The sequence below is a fragment of the Siniperca chuatsi genome, linkage group LG11 (genome assembly GCF_020085105.1).
Source record: "Siniperca chuatsi isolate FFG_IHB_CAS linkage group LG11, ASM2008510v1, whole genome shotgun sequence".
Taxonomy (NCBI): domain Eukaryota; kingdom Metazoa; phylum Chordata; class Actinopteri; order Centrarchiformes; family Sinipercidae; genus Siniperca; species Siniperca chuatsi.
Window position 1 is genome coordinate 23,350,220 of NC_058052.1, and position 15,330 is coordinate 23,365,549.

Genomic DNA, 15,330 nt, shown 5'->3' on the forward strand with positions numbered 1-15,330 from the left:
CATGGTGTAATATGACACAGTAGGTGTGTTGCTGTGTGTGCTTCACTAGGCGAGTGCTTGCTGAACTGTATTTCCACAGACAGGATGTGTGTATGTTTCGAACACCTTTCCTCTGTAGCCAAAAGGTTTCAGGGGGTGTATGGGTTGAGGTCAGGGAGTTAGAGAAGAGGTTAGTGTGTATGTGTGATGGTGTGTGTGTGTGTGTGTGTATGCAGGGTGATGGAGAGCTGGTGGTTTGTGAAGGAGGTGGGGAGGGTCAGATGGAAAAGGGAGAACACAAAGGAAAACAAAAAGTATAAGAAGCCTTGTGAAATGTGTGTGTATATATTCGGTGTACAGATACACAATTTATCTCTGCATAAATTCCACACTACAGTGGGCAATGAAAGAAGTTCCTCCGATTTGCCATTGACACTGTTGGAAACAGAAAACGACACTGTACAATGCATACCATCAACATCAACAACAGGCTACAAATAAATAAATAAAAAGTGGAGCCAATGCAATACCCATAATCCAACAACAAAATTACTTTCCCCACCATCCTCCCTGTTGACTTGTGCAATTCAAACCAACACCCACTCAGCCAAACTGTATCGTGTTCTCCACAAACTCCTGACATAGGCAGAATGTGTGTGACGCAAGGCTGGCTGAAGTTAGTTTTGTAAGATATTTCTTTAACATGGCACTATATTCAAATTGTAATCAGGAAATTGTCTCAGTGCAACAATAAAAAACAGTAAAGATGTCACTATTTCCAGCTTCTTCTTTTTTTATTTAGCGGTAAAATCTAAGTTTGCAACCATTTGAATACCGCTAGTATCACCCTCCCCTTCCAAACATGAAGGAGAAACTACGGTGGCCGCAAAACTCTTATCTAGAGCCAGTGTTTGATTTGTCCATTCTGGGCTACTGTAGAAACATGGCGGTGCAACATGGCAACCTCCATGGAAGGGGACCCGCTACCTCTGTAGATAAAAATGGCTTATTTTAAGGTAATGAAAACACAACGATTCTTATTTTCAGGTAATTATACACTAATTAAAACATACTTATAAATATTATATTCCATTTCTGCCAATAGCTCCTCCTAAATGTTACACACTGGACCTTTAAAGTCCTGTTAATGTCTTGTTTTTATGTCTGTTTAAAATGTAAACATTTTGACATCAAAATAGCCTGATGTTCAGCAAAAAAATCAGAGATGTGAGCAGTGATTCAGAGGTGTGAAATTTGTTGTAGTTTGAAACATGTCAGGCACTTTTCAAGTTTCTGGAATATGTTTTAATGCTATTCAAAGCCAATTTCACTAACTAAACACAGCAAAACCTTTCAGTCACTTTGGTCATTTCTAAATTATTTTTTAACATCTAGGTTGTTAAAGAGGCTATATTATCCACCTTTAAAACTTTTGATTTGAATAGTGTTATTATCATCCTCGATGATGATTATAAACCAGACAATTTGAGAGATCAATAAAATGTAACATTATTGTTATTGAAATGTAACATTATTGTTATTGTTACATATGTTAGCACAGAACATGCTATAAAACTTTAGAAGGTTGAACATGGGCAATAACATACTTATCATTTTCTCAGGTGCAGATTACCAAACTAACTTCAGTGATGAACTAAGGAGAAAATCCCCACTCTGAGTCAGTAAGCTGAAACAGGGCACAATGGAGCCTTAATTGAGCCACTGGTGCAAATTCTGTATTCAATGACACTTAAGTTTGCTTCGATCTTATAAGGAGGCCCTATAAACCACAGTATACTTGTTATTTAACTAACAGGAGAACAAGTTTTTATTTATTCGTTTCCTTCTTTCCTTTGGTAAGTATTAAGAGATGGTGGCATAATGTCTAGCAATGCTAACTGTGTCTGGTGAATTGATTGTGTTTGACTTGATAGAAAAGTGTTAAATAAGACAGCATTGTATTTACTGTTGGCTCCGTTTGGTCACATTGGTATATTCCAGTGTCAAAATAAATTTTTTCCCACACTATTTCCCCCCAAACAATTTGTGACGCTGTCAGCTGGTGCTAACTGCATTGGTATTCCCTGCTATAATTGAGTAAAAATAAAGCCAAACCACAGGCCTTTGCAGCATCCCAGGCATCTGTTAAATAATGACAGATTTGTTCTTAATAAGGTTCATCTATGTATCTGCAGTTATGGCCAGGGGCGTCTCTCCTTGGCTTCAACCTTATTCAGTTTCAGCAGATGAGGAGTGAGAGCACAGGCTGCTGAGATCGCCGGCAGATTACACAGGCCTGTGTCTTTGAAGTGTTCACCGTGCGAACTGGGATACATTGTGGAGAAGAGGGGGGCTCTGGTGGTGTGTATGTGAGTGTCAATGAGTGTGTAAGTGTCTGAGCATGTGTGCATATGTGTGTTCCTTTGTGTGCAAGTGTATTGGTATCAAATAAGACTGGAGCAGAGCTAGAAATACTGAAAATGCATGTGTCTGTGTGTGTATATAAGAGTTAAGAAAGCCTGTGGCTGTGAAGTGAAGTTCACTGTGCACACGTGATATGAAACTGAGAGCGACTGAGAACAAATGCTGTTTCATTCAACTCACTGTTAGGTGCTGGAAGAGCCATGCTCTCATAATGTTGGTGGCCACCTTAGGGAAGATTCCTCTCTTCTTGTTGCGTTTCTTTTCTTTATCCGGGTCATCATCATCCCCTGTGCTCGGTGAAGCCACGCTGTTGTCCAGGCCATCACCTGTCACATGACAACAAACAGGAAGAGACAGTGGAGATCAGACACACAGTTTGTTTACTTCCTGCATTCGCTGCGCCTCTGCGTTCAAAGGGAATAATACGATTTCGAAGGAATTCTGGAGGGCTTTGTATGCACAGACGGAGGGGTATAGAGACACAACAATGGCAAGCAGAGAATGGCTGGAAAACAGCACCTCATAAATGCATTCATTTTTAATACATTTATAAATAACCATGCCTTTCATTTTTCTCCCCCTGCCACTTGAAAACATAGCAAGCGCTCGCATCTTTCTGCGAGAAAGAGAGGGAGAAGGGGAGCACAAAGGACTTGTAAGGTCGCATTTCCCCACTCTCCCATCCAAGCCTGCGCAGAATTGAAAATGACAGAGAGATTTAGTCTTTATTATCCTGAGGGGAAAATAGTTATTGAAGCGTCGCCCCGGCGCATTCTGCCATTTTACCTGAGGTGGAAAGAGTAACACGGCACTACAAAAGGGGAGGTTGCAAGGAGGGGGAAGGCAGAAAATAAAAGGAAAATAGGTGGAAAAAAGGAAGTCAGAGGCACAAACAGCACTAACAAAGCTAGCTGCTTTTCATAACAATGGCGTCATGGCTGCTTACAGCAACCTGTAGGGCTTCGATAAGGCACTATTAAGGCCAGTTAACCTCACCTATGGGGAACGCTGAGACAGCTTAGAGTATTTGAGCACTGAGAGGAAAAGTGAAAGGAAGGCGCTCCATGGGCCTTTTCTCTGCATTCAGACTCAACAACATGAACCCATACACACACAAACACACACACACACACACACACACACACTGCACATATTCAAAACTACCCAATTACTGTAAGCATTCTATACAGCTCCAGCTGAGAAAAAGAGACTCTTCCCATCTATGAAAGCCTAATTGTTATTATCATTATTCAAAAATGCGAGCCACCCTCAATGAAGACGATAATCATAAAAGAAACATGAGGCGAGGTAAACAAGTGGCACCCACACTGCTAGAAATTTCAGCGGCTAAAAACTGACTTTTGTCCCATACCGCCTCTCTTGACTGGAAGTGAGGGGAAGGAGAGAAGAAAAAATTAAAAAACGCTGAAGCAGTGCAAAGAATTGGATCCAGTTATTTATTGATTACACACAAAGCACTTCTAAAGCTTCTAGGTCTATTCACTGTGGCGGGAGTAGATAACTGCATTCGAGCGGGCCTGCACTCCGCTAACTTGCAGAGGGCGACACCCAGCACCTAGCTAAACCCTAAGCCCCTGATTCATCGATAATTAATGGGGATGTTGGCGCTAATCCGGTTGGAGATGACTTTTTTCCAGCCTGCCACATCAATGGAATAATCAAGGGCCTAAAACCCAGGCCTTTGCTCCCCATTACCTCAGGCAAAAGAATTCCTGAAAGCATGCCTGGAGGGCACCTGAATTATATACACCATTAGGAGAGAGAGGCTCTCAGTGATCCATACGAAACAACACTCTTGGCTAGCTCTCACTCTCTCTTTCCAACAGTTCTGGCAGAAGGAGATACATATGCACACATATTGAAGGCTTTCTAATGAACCTCGTGTGGAAGTGGAGGTGACGCTATGGAGGGTGGGGGAGGGATATAACAAGAGCTTACTTTTCATGGTGCGATACTGATGCAAACGCCACCCACTGCATATTAATAATGTACAGCTAGTGGTAGGGTTGGGCTACTGTAACACCACCAAAAGGTCAAAAGTTGGATTCAGGCTATAGCCACGTGGCAGGTTGAAGTGCCTTTGAGCAAGTCAGAAACTTCTGCCCGTTTAGTGTAAGTAACTGGATAATGCTTGAAATGTAAATGTATATATGCAGTACATGCAGACACGCACTTTCAGTCTTCCACATTCAACTATGCACTCATATTTTTCTCATTAATCAATCAACTGATTAGTCTTTTAAAATGTCAGAATATTTTGAAAAATACCCATTACACTGCCAGAGCCGACAGAGAACAGAGGAAAAAGCTAAATCCTTACACCTGAGAGCGGGATCTAGTGAATCTTTGATAACCAACTTAAACAATTAATTAATTATTGTTGTCGACTTACTAATCCATTAATTGACTAATCGACTAACTGTTTCAGCATGATGCTCATACAAACCCCCACACTCAGACAGTGTACCCCTTACACCCAGCTCCAAGACCGCTCTCTGTCTAAAAACACACTCACATTGCAAGCTTCAGTTACATCATTAGCCCGGGACAAACGCAGCCTGAGCTTAATAAGTGAGTTTTTTCTGCCTACTGTTTCAGGACTAAAATACACCCACCACTCTGTCTCTCTCTTTTCCTCTCTACATCTCTCTGCCTGGTGTAAAAGAGGGGTGAGCCGAGCCGAGGCCCTGTAATCTAAGACCAGATTTTCATTGGAAGCAAATGCTTTCAATCCGTTGTAAAGACCAGCTCATGTTCAGCAAAGCTTACAATAACAAACCTAGGGGATGTCCCATGCGAGTTGGGAAAACAGAAGCAAACGGCTGGAGTACCAGCTCAGAGCATGAGTTAGTGAGTGAGTGAGTGAGTGAGTATGCATGCAAGTTAGAAAGTGGGAGAGAGTGGGCGAGCAGGCAGGCTCAGGAAGAGGTGAGAAATCGTGAGAAGCATGGAGAGTTGGGGAAAGAGAGAAGGGGAAACAAGGGAGAGAGGAAACACAAAGGGGACAGAGAAAGCACAGAATAAGTAATAAAAGTGTAGATGCTCAGAGAAAACTGTCACAAAAAATTGCAAGATTCTGGGTGTGTTGCCTGTATTGCTACTGTTTTATTACATAATCCCATCTAAACTGAACCCTCTTTGACCATAAGGTTTCTTCTTAATATTGTATCATGTAGTGCTTTATTTTATACTAATGTATATGTTATATGGTTTTATTTTTAACCTTTATTTAACAGGGATTACTGAGTACAATGCTCTCTTTTTCAGGTGCTCTTTCCAGTCCGGGGATTGAACCGGTAACCTTCGGGTTACAATCCTGCTCTCTAACCTTTATGCTGCCACTGCCTCAAATAGTACAATATCATACTGAACTATATTAGTCATATTTTACAGTACTACATCGTATCTGTTGATATATGGTGAATAAAATGGTATGCAAGCAGCAACTACAATCTTTAAGACTCTTAATCATGACCCTACAGAATATAAAATAACCCAAAGACCTCTAGCTAATCAATAATTCATCACATACCAAAATGATGCATAATGTGAGAGAAGTAGGCTGCATTACATCTCCACCCATATTATATCTATCTCATATCACTGAACCATGTCAAAAGAACACACTACACTACTTGTGTTCATGTCTAATGTACACAAGATCTCTTCAAAAAAAACAAAATGAATGATGAGGAAAAATAAATTTAATTGACCCCTATTTTACAGATTGTAGACAAGGTTTGACCATTTTTGTCACCCACAACCCAAGCCTAAGGCTAAGAGGGAAACCCTAACCCCTCCCATTATTCCTTTCTTTCCTCTCCCTTCCCAACACTTCTAAGTAAGTCTGACCTATAGACACTTACTTTACCTAGAGGGGGGAAAGGAAGGAGGAGGACTGGAGAAGGGCTGTCAATTTTATTGGCATTTCCATTTTCACTGCAATTTGATACCAATCACCTCTGCAAGGTCTGGGGCTAATTTCTGCTTTCCTTTAGCCCCAGCAAGAGAGGGAAGAGCGGGAGGTGCGAGGTGGGAGGAGAGAAAAGAGAGAGACTGTGGGACTGAAGCAGGAAAGGTGTTGAAGCTGTATCTGGCAGCCATGTTGGGGAAATGTCAATGGTGTTGCCTCAGCTTTTGAGAGAGAGAGAGAGAGAGAGAGAGAGAGAGAGAGAGAGAGAGAGAGAGAGAAGTAGGGTAAAACAGGGAAAGAAAGAAAATTAGAGATGAAGGAGGGTAAGAAGAGAGGCAGAGGAGGAACGGATGTGGAACATTCAGTGAGAGGAGAACGAAAAGCCACTGAAGGGGGCAATGAAGGAGGAGAAAATAATGGATAGGAGAGGGAAGAGATGCTGTGTGACACACTGGAGTTAATCAATTGAAATAAAACAGACAGGACAGTCAGTCAGGCCATGTCCACTGTAATGCATATAATTATTTTCTCTATTTTGGCCTTTGACTGAAAACATGCTATGTGTAACATTTATATACATTGGAGCATCTTTCAGTTAGTAGAGAAATTAGACAATCCTGTTGTCTATGTTTTTTTAAACCTCATTGTCAAGAGAACAAGGGAATCTTGATTTACCAACGCACTCTGTTCTCCAAGTTTGCTCTGTAGTCAAAGAGATCTTTGGAAAAAGGAATAACGTGCAACACACACCAGCAGCTCACATAGCATTGCATTATTTTACGCTTCTCAACTGATGCCTGTAGCACGCACTGGATGCACCATACAAACAGAAGAAGTAGTCAAGTAGTTGAGATGTAACAATCTGGGGAGTAAATATTATAAAACTTTTATAATTTACTTTTAAAATCTTTTCTGGAGAGTTGATTGGCACCACCAAGACGCCACCGGTGTGTGGCCTACATAAAAAACAATGGGTGCAGGTGTTTTGATGTGTGCATACACCACTGATGTGTTTTGCCCTTAAAGCTGATGGCTCAAGCATCTTGGACATACTCAATAGACCAGATTTAAACATTTTTGTACTCTTTTGTGTGGATCGCTAGTATGCTTGAATGGGAAGAAACCCTCTGACATGTAAGCAGCGATTTCAAATGTATCTGCACAAGTGTAAAAATGGCCTCACACATGACATCAGTCAGTTCGTCATTCAGCCAATAAGCCCTTTAGTCAGTCAGTCAGTTGTCCACTCGGTTCTCCACTCAGTCAACAAGTAAACTATCTAGTCAGCCAGTAAGCTAGCCAGTGTATAAAGCCACCAAGTCAGTCAGCCAGTAAGTAAGCCAGTCATAAAGCAACCTTGTCAGTCAGCCAGTTAGCCAGTCAGTCAGTCAGCCATTCACTCAGTCAGTCAAGAAGCTAGCCAGGCAGGTAGTAAACCAGTCAGCCAATGAACCAATCAGTCACCCTCCATACAGAGGCTGCCAGGCTCATTAAGAGCATCAGCAGGCTGTAACCCTGGGCTGCATACATACAGCGTGGGGCAGCTAGACTAGCAAGCTCCAGTCTCCCAACGAGGAAAAGCCATAGGCACAACTCTGGGCCTGGCCCACTGATCGGCCATGACAACATCTTTGCAACTAGTTAGAGGAGGGGCTGGGAGGGGGAGAGGGGTGAATCAATGCAGGACAGTGGGGGTGCATGTTCATGTGTGAAGAATGCACGCATGCACGGATGTGCATTCGTCTGTACGTGTGTGTCTATCTCTGTCTTTCTTTATGCATGTGTGTTTCCAGCCACAGAAGCTCTGAATGTCGTGTGTGTGTGTGTGTGTGTGTGTGTGTGTGTGTGTGTGTGTGTGTGTGTGTGTGTGTGTGTGTGTGCACGTCTGCGTGCGTGTGGCAATTAGGGAGCAGGCCAGTGACTGGAAGGAGCCAGGGGCAGTTGAAATGCCCCGGGGCCAACCAAGGGAAGGAATATTTTATCAGTCCCCTCACACGCTGTATACACAAATACACACTCGCACACAAACACACACACACACACACACTGCAAGCAAACAGATAATGACGTAAAAACTAGGTTAGCTTCTTCATGCATTTTCACTAGCTTCGTTAGCAATAGCTAAACAGACACTTCTATGCTCATTCAGCTTCGATAGCTTTAATTCAATCCTTTCTGCCACTTCATGTTTCATTCCTGCCTTCCCCTCCTTCCTACTTCATTACTTTTCTCTCTCTCTCGCTCTGTCTGCTGTAGTGTGAGGTTGGAGTGGAGGATATTTGCACAGTGTTGGGGATGTAAGATGAGGCATTGTTATCTTTCTTCACTGTAGGTTTGAAGTTTTCTTTCTTTGTAAATCCAACAGACAGTGGTAAATGTAATATTTCACTAATTAGATGTGGTTAAAAATTTAGGTAAAGTGGGTTAACATTGTTCGATACCCTCAGTCTTGATGTTTTCAGTCTACCTCTTCAACTAGTGAGTACTAACGATGCTTCCTCTCTTCTGTCTATTCGTCTCCCTCTCCTGTGTCTTTATCACTTCTCTACATCGCTTTGTCTCAAGGCATACCCTGACATTATCAAGCAGTATCTAGGCTAATCTGTTATGATCTGATTATGAACCATCTCTCAGCGTAAGACAGAGATATTGGTACTACCTGCCCCCTCTGTGCGGGCACACATGCCATTTCGAGGTGTCAGCCATTTTTCTGCTGCCTGGCAAATTAACAGCCGTGGATTCACCAGTCAGTCATCTGCGAACAGCAATCTTGTCAGACACGTTGCTTCTAGCGCGACGCAAAAGAATAATGACATTTAGCTTTCTAATAATTTCTTCATAGAAGCACTGCTGAGTTGAGGAATAAGGGTTATGAATATTAGCTTTGTGCCAGATGTCATGAGTGGGATCCTGTGTGAGGAATCATTCACAGATGGCTAAACGTTTTTGGAGGATACTGTGAAGGTTTTATAGGCCATGGATGGACTGAGAGGGAGAAGGAATGGAGACAGGTCTTTTGAGTTTATGACAGTGCATTTATTTTCATGGACTATTTGTTGCGAGAGAGAGAGAGAGTGTGTCTTTAACTGTGAGTGCGAGTGACCTGGAGCTGATCTCTCATGGGCCACTCCTAGAGTTTCACACCCCAGAAAGCTCACATGACCCTGGGTTGGCTGCCCAGGCAAGGCCCAGGCCTCAGGGACTTGCTATCCTGTTCCACATGGGATACACACATCTCATATTGGCAGGCGAGAAATTCATACATACACACACACCCAAAACATGATACATAAAGCCTGCACACGCATGCCGATGTACATCACTAAAGTGCTCTCCTTGTCACTCTCTCTGACTCAAACCCACTCACTCTTCACACACATACACATACATTACATTCCCAGAAATCCTCAGAGAGGTAAAGAAGGGCTCGCAAGAGGGAGGGAGAAAAGAAAAAAGTGGCGTTTATTGTATTCAGGCCATTCATAAGCTCTAGACTTGGGGAGGGGTAGTACAGGGGGGTTGCAGGCAGTGGGGGGTTCCCTTTGCATGGCTCTGGACGCCCCTCCCACCTCCAAATATTCTGAACATGCAGGAATTCCTTGCAACACAATTCCCAACTAGGGGCACATTTTCAAAAGCGTTTCTCCTTTTACTGCATCAAAAACAGACACACACTTGAACATACTCACATGCACCCATTTCTTAGGATCATCCACAAGGCAACTTTCCAATAATGACTACCAAAGTATTCTAAACCAACACACACACACTTACTTCAATACAAAACACTCTCTGTGACCAATGCTGTTTCGCCTCCCTTTTATTCCCGAGGAGGAGGAGAGACAGAGAGAAATCCCCTCGACTATTCTGCGAATAATAACATGCGCTGTCGACACAACAGTATGGCTAGTCTAGACTTCCCTTCCTGCCTTTGCCAGAGAGACAGATCTTTGCTCAAAACTTGCCAACATATTTGGATCATATCACTCTGAAGAATAGATTAATCTTTGTTGAACATACACTGGATACAATATGAATGAATAAATAGATTAGGTAGACAGAGAAAGTTGTCATTATTACAAAAGAAAAAAATGGGGCTTGCCAGGTAAACAATCAGGGGAGAGCTAAGTAATTGCTTCCTGTAATCAAAGACAATTCCATTCAAGTAATTACAGTAAATAACGGGTGCTTTGCAATAACAAAGCCAGTTACTTTGAATGATGACAGTTTTGTGGATCAGTGCTGACAGATTCAATAATGACAGTAACTGGTGACTCATTTACAAGGGTTATTTGTAATTAAAGCACACTGGAGACTTCTTGTAGTGAGAATCCGAGCAAAGTTTGGAGCAATTATTTAATTTATGGTGATCTGATGAGGAGGAGATCAGGAAGCCAGAGACAGGGAATATGTTGAACCAACAACAAAAGAAGAAAGAAGCAAAGGCCAGTTATCATACTTATGAGTTAATTAAAAGCATTTGTCAAAGCCTCAGGTCTATGAGATTTATATTGCTTTTGCTGTAGTGGTTTGAGTGCATTGTTGTTAGTATTCATATTGAATGTAAGTGGATATTTGTGTATGCTTTTCCATGCGTTTCATATTAACATATGTGCAGGTGACAATGTACACGTGTACAGACACATATTTAAGAGTTAGTCAGATATATTGATTTTCTGATTTTAGTGCTGAAATCGATAAATCAATTAGTCAATCTACAAAAAACAAACCGACAACATTCACTGTCTCAAGCTACTCAAATGTGCTGCTCAGTTTTATATGGTTGTAAATTGAATCTCTTTCAGTTGTGGACAAGCAACAAGCAATTTGAAGAAATCACATTTGGCTCTGGGAAATTGTGTTGGGTTTTTGTTTTGGGTATAATTTTATTTATTTACATTTTATGGATCAAATGATTAACTTTTTTATAAAGTATTGAATATTAGACCTGTGTAAATGGTCATTGTCTCTGTGAAAGTGTTCCTGTGCTTCTGTGTGTTATGGCTGTGGCCCATCCACCGTTGGCTGTGAGAGAGAGGGGGGGAGGGGGATCAGGCCTGTTGACATAGCCATAGGTGATGGCAAAAATGTCAGTGTAAATGTGACTGCTCTCTCTGTGCCATTTTCCCGTAAAGGGTCATCACCACAGGCTGCCTGACACGCCAGAAACTACCTCAAGCGCGGGGCACCGACACGACATTAAACTGCAGTATGCCTCCACGCACAGAAACACATACACAGCGACTGCCTTTTATTCCCACTTCCAGATCAGTCGAGAGAGAAAGAATGAGGGAGAAAGAGACAGACGGTACAAGCTAAAATGAAAGTGTAGGGCGATGAATTCACCCTTTCATGTTGAGCACTTTTGCTGTGTAACTATTGATTTTTCCCCTCTTGCCTTTGTGTTGCAGGGTCTTTTTTCTAACCTGAAGATAGAAGGCCATACTCGGTTCAAATGGGAGCACTTGTGAGGGGGGCCCACAGATTCTTTGCCTCAGTGAAGGGAAGTCCTCAGATACACACATACACACAAAATGGTAAGATTCCTGAAATCGTGCCTCTTTTGCTGCTTTCTCACTCTTAAATCTCACTCTCTCAATTGTTTCACTGCCTCTCAGATGGCTTTTGACACCTTCAACTCACCAAGCTTCAGTCAAACTCAGTCAAATGGACTATGGAGGGGGATGGTAGAGAGGACAAGGACTATAACAAAAGCTAAGAGCACTTAACAGCACAATGGCACGGCGGTCCTTTCCAAAAGTCAGCTGATGTGCTGAAGGGCGTTGAGAAGTCCTTCAATGTAGACATGGGACAAAGAGAGGGAGTCTTTAGCTAAACCAAAGGAAAAACATCCAATTTAAACTTTGTTGTGGAGTAACAACACATTCTAACAACTAGCATTCAGTAAAAATGAATATTTTCAGCACAAGAAAACTAGACTTACTCATGAAAGTCCTTTAATAAACCAAAATATCCTTTTCAATAAACTCTCTTTCTTAGCACAAAGGTACTTGCTTAAGGTATAAAGTATCAAGGTATAATTTTTAGCCAACATGAATTTACTGAAAATAAATCCTTTCAAATGATCTCTTTTCTGATGAGCTAAATTTTGTGAAATTATATCTTTCAGCATAACCTTGTTGCCACCAGTTTAATGAACTAAAATTAAGTGGAAATGTATCATTTCAGTACCAACACTCAGTCTGTTCTGTCTGTAATCATGCCTTCATGTTTGGGGTGTAGTTCCATTAACCAAACTAAAATTTCCTAGTTTATCTTTCAGAGCTAGCGTGTACAGCTCTGGCCTGTGTGTGCATTTTTTCCACGTGGTAACTATCTGAATGACACAGCCTCTGATAAACACTTTTAATACACAAGGATTTTCCCACTCATGCTAACCTATCAGCGCCAGCCAAACTGCAGTATGTAGTTAGATAATACAGGCACGCTAACCCTGCGGTGGCACAGGCTAATAATAGCGCATTAGCTTCCACTGAGTTTTTTGGAATAACAGAAGGTTTTAGTACTATGAAGGAGTATAATATAGTCTGCACCCACAAGCTCAGGTTACTGAAGGGGTGGTTAGGAAAACAGGATAAGTCATTATCAGAGCAACAACCTACTCTATTGAAATATTTTTGGTTGTTACATTTACATAAGAGGGTTTTAGCTGATTTAGTTGTGTGTGGCATTTTTATGATAGGATGTCCTCTTAGAAACTCCTTCAAGCCTGGATCGAGAATATCCACACTTCTGATATCAACAAAACTCCTCTGTTTCACAAGTATTAAATTAACCTTATAGATTCTCCCACCAAAGTAATGCTGCGTCTCCACTTCCTCCTCCTTGTCAATGTGTCCTTGATAGGCACAGGATGTGGTGTTGTGGGGATGTGGGGGATTTGTAGTCCTATCAGCCTCCCCATACGCAGCCCTGATAAGGCTTTTGGGACAGGGGCAGAGGAAGAGGAAGTGAGTGGGTTTACAGCAGGCCTACTTCCTGTGGAACATGGGTCCATATGGACGGGAGTGATATGCCGCCCATGGATGCCGGTGCTCTCGCCACACAGTCCCCCCAAGTCACTTCCTGAAAGAGGCAGCCCTCTCGGGGGGTGACTTCCTGTAATAGTATGACCTCTCTGCCGCTAAAGAGAATCTCAGTGGAACAAAGACCTGGGACTGCCTATAGGAGCTAGTGTGTACTAATATATATATATATATATATATATATATATATGTGTGTGTGTGTGTGTGTGTGTGTGTGTGTGTGTGTGTTTGTGCGTGCATGCACGCCACTCAGGTCTTTACTCGAAAGGTTATCACTTGTGAGAATCTCAGCCCCCAGTCCCTGCTCATCTCTTTGAGTTTCACTGGCTCGGAGCGAGAAGGGATGATCGGGTTACATCCAAATGAGTATGTTCATGAGTGTGTGTAGGCAAGTGGCATGCCTTGTGTGTCTCTGCAAACACACAAAGTAAACGCCAATGCTGCCCTCCAGCCCACCCTGATGCTCTTGTGTTTACTTACAGGTATTTGTTATCTGGCCCTCTCTTTCCTCTTTCTCTCTAAACTCTTAGAAAAGCTTGCTGAGGTCTTTATCTCTCAGTAAAATCCCTATAACAGGTATCCATGTCAAAAGGACCAAGAGGTGGTGGGCCTCAGGGGGCAGCATGTTTGGTCTGGGTCAGCCCTGGGTCAAGCTTTGGCCCAGTTGACAGACATTAAATCCACCAACCTCCTGCATCCTAGGTTACTTGGGCTCAAAACACACCCAGTCATTTAAAATGTGGTATTGTACATTGTTACGCTTTTAGCTCATTATCACCTAAACTGAAACAAAATATTTGAACAAGTAGGTCTTCAGCGTCACTTGAAGACCATAAATGGTTGTAAATGGTCCCATTATTTACTGCAGGGATCAAATCTGTGACTAATTCATACAGGCAAATGGTTACCAATGCACAAGATCTGATGTTATTCGCACTTTCACTTTTAAATGAGTGAGCACCTGTGTAGAAGTCAGGTTTGAATGTTAGAAGCAAAGGGAGTTGTTTGTGTCATATCAGGGTTATAAAATAAGCCCTAAAACAATTAAAGTACCCATATTCAATGATAAAATAAATCCACAGGGATGCTGGTTTTGACCAAAAATGGCGCTTCTGCTGGTGTTTTCCTGGCATGAAATTGGCTTTGTGTGGGTGTCGTTTGGAGAGCCGGCTGGTAAATTCTCTCGTTCTTTTGTTAGAAAGGGGGGGCTCCATGCATAATGGTCTTAGCCAGGGAGGTCTGGAACTGTGTCCATAAATTGAATTATTTCAATTTGAGGGAGAGAGAGTGAGAGAGTGAGAGAATAATGGAGAGTGGCTGTGTGAGTGTGTGTTGCATTTACATGTGAACATATGCATGTGTGTGTTGACGGAGAGAGACTCATTTTTATTCTTCTACAGGGCTCACATTTACAAGTGAGAATATAAACCAAGTTGCAGGAGATTACAGAAGAGGCCAAATGTTACCTTCAGCTGGAAGCTATAGTGGACAAAAAAAACTGCTGGTTGAGACCACCATCACCACAACAACAACTTCCTGTCTGAAAATTACAGTTTCAGCATGATGTACTGTATATTTCTATTCTTAAAAAGAGATTAATTGTACTAAATAAAAACTAATTCTGTGACTTTTTAGGGATAGTACACCTTCACAGGCTTGACAATGTGTTATAAATATGTTTAATAATGAAATGTGTTTGATAATATTCTTTCTAAAACTCTGCCTTTTGCAAATGTACCCCTCAATCATATCCACATGTTGAGATAAAGCCATCTCTTGCACCATGAATGCTGAAACAAGAGATATGTGAGTGTGTATCAGTGTATGTTTGTGTGTTGGGGTAGGGATGGGGGTGGGGTGAAAATATTCCTGACACAATATAATCGGCAGGGGACCATATGGCAAACTGGCAGCAAGCTATTTATCCTTATCCTCTTTGGAGGCTAA

General features: G+C 42.0%; 1 protein-coding gene across 3 annotated transcripts in view; it reads right to left on the reverse strand.

Moving 5' to 3' along the window:
- The window catches only part of meis1b (Meis homeobox 1 b), an 84,594-nt gene that overhangs the window by 42,557 nt on the left and 26,707 nt on the right, over positions 1-15,330 (reverse strand). For all 3 annotated transcript variants that reach the window (XR_006379820.1, XM_044213596.1, XM_044213595.1), the window contains exon 8: positions 2,584-2,729. Coding sequence is in view for 2 of the 3 variants with exons in the window: in XM_044213596.1 (XP_044069531.1) it covers positions 2,584-2,729 (146 nt within the window). In the remaining variant the exon portion in view is untranslated. The remainder of the gene's footprint in view (positions 1-2,583; positions 2,730-15,330) is intronic.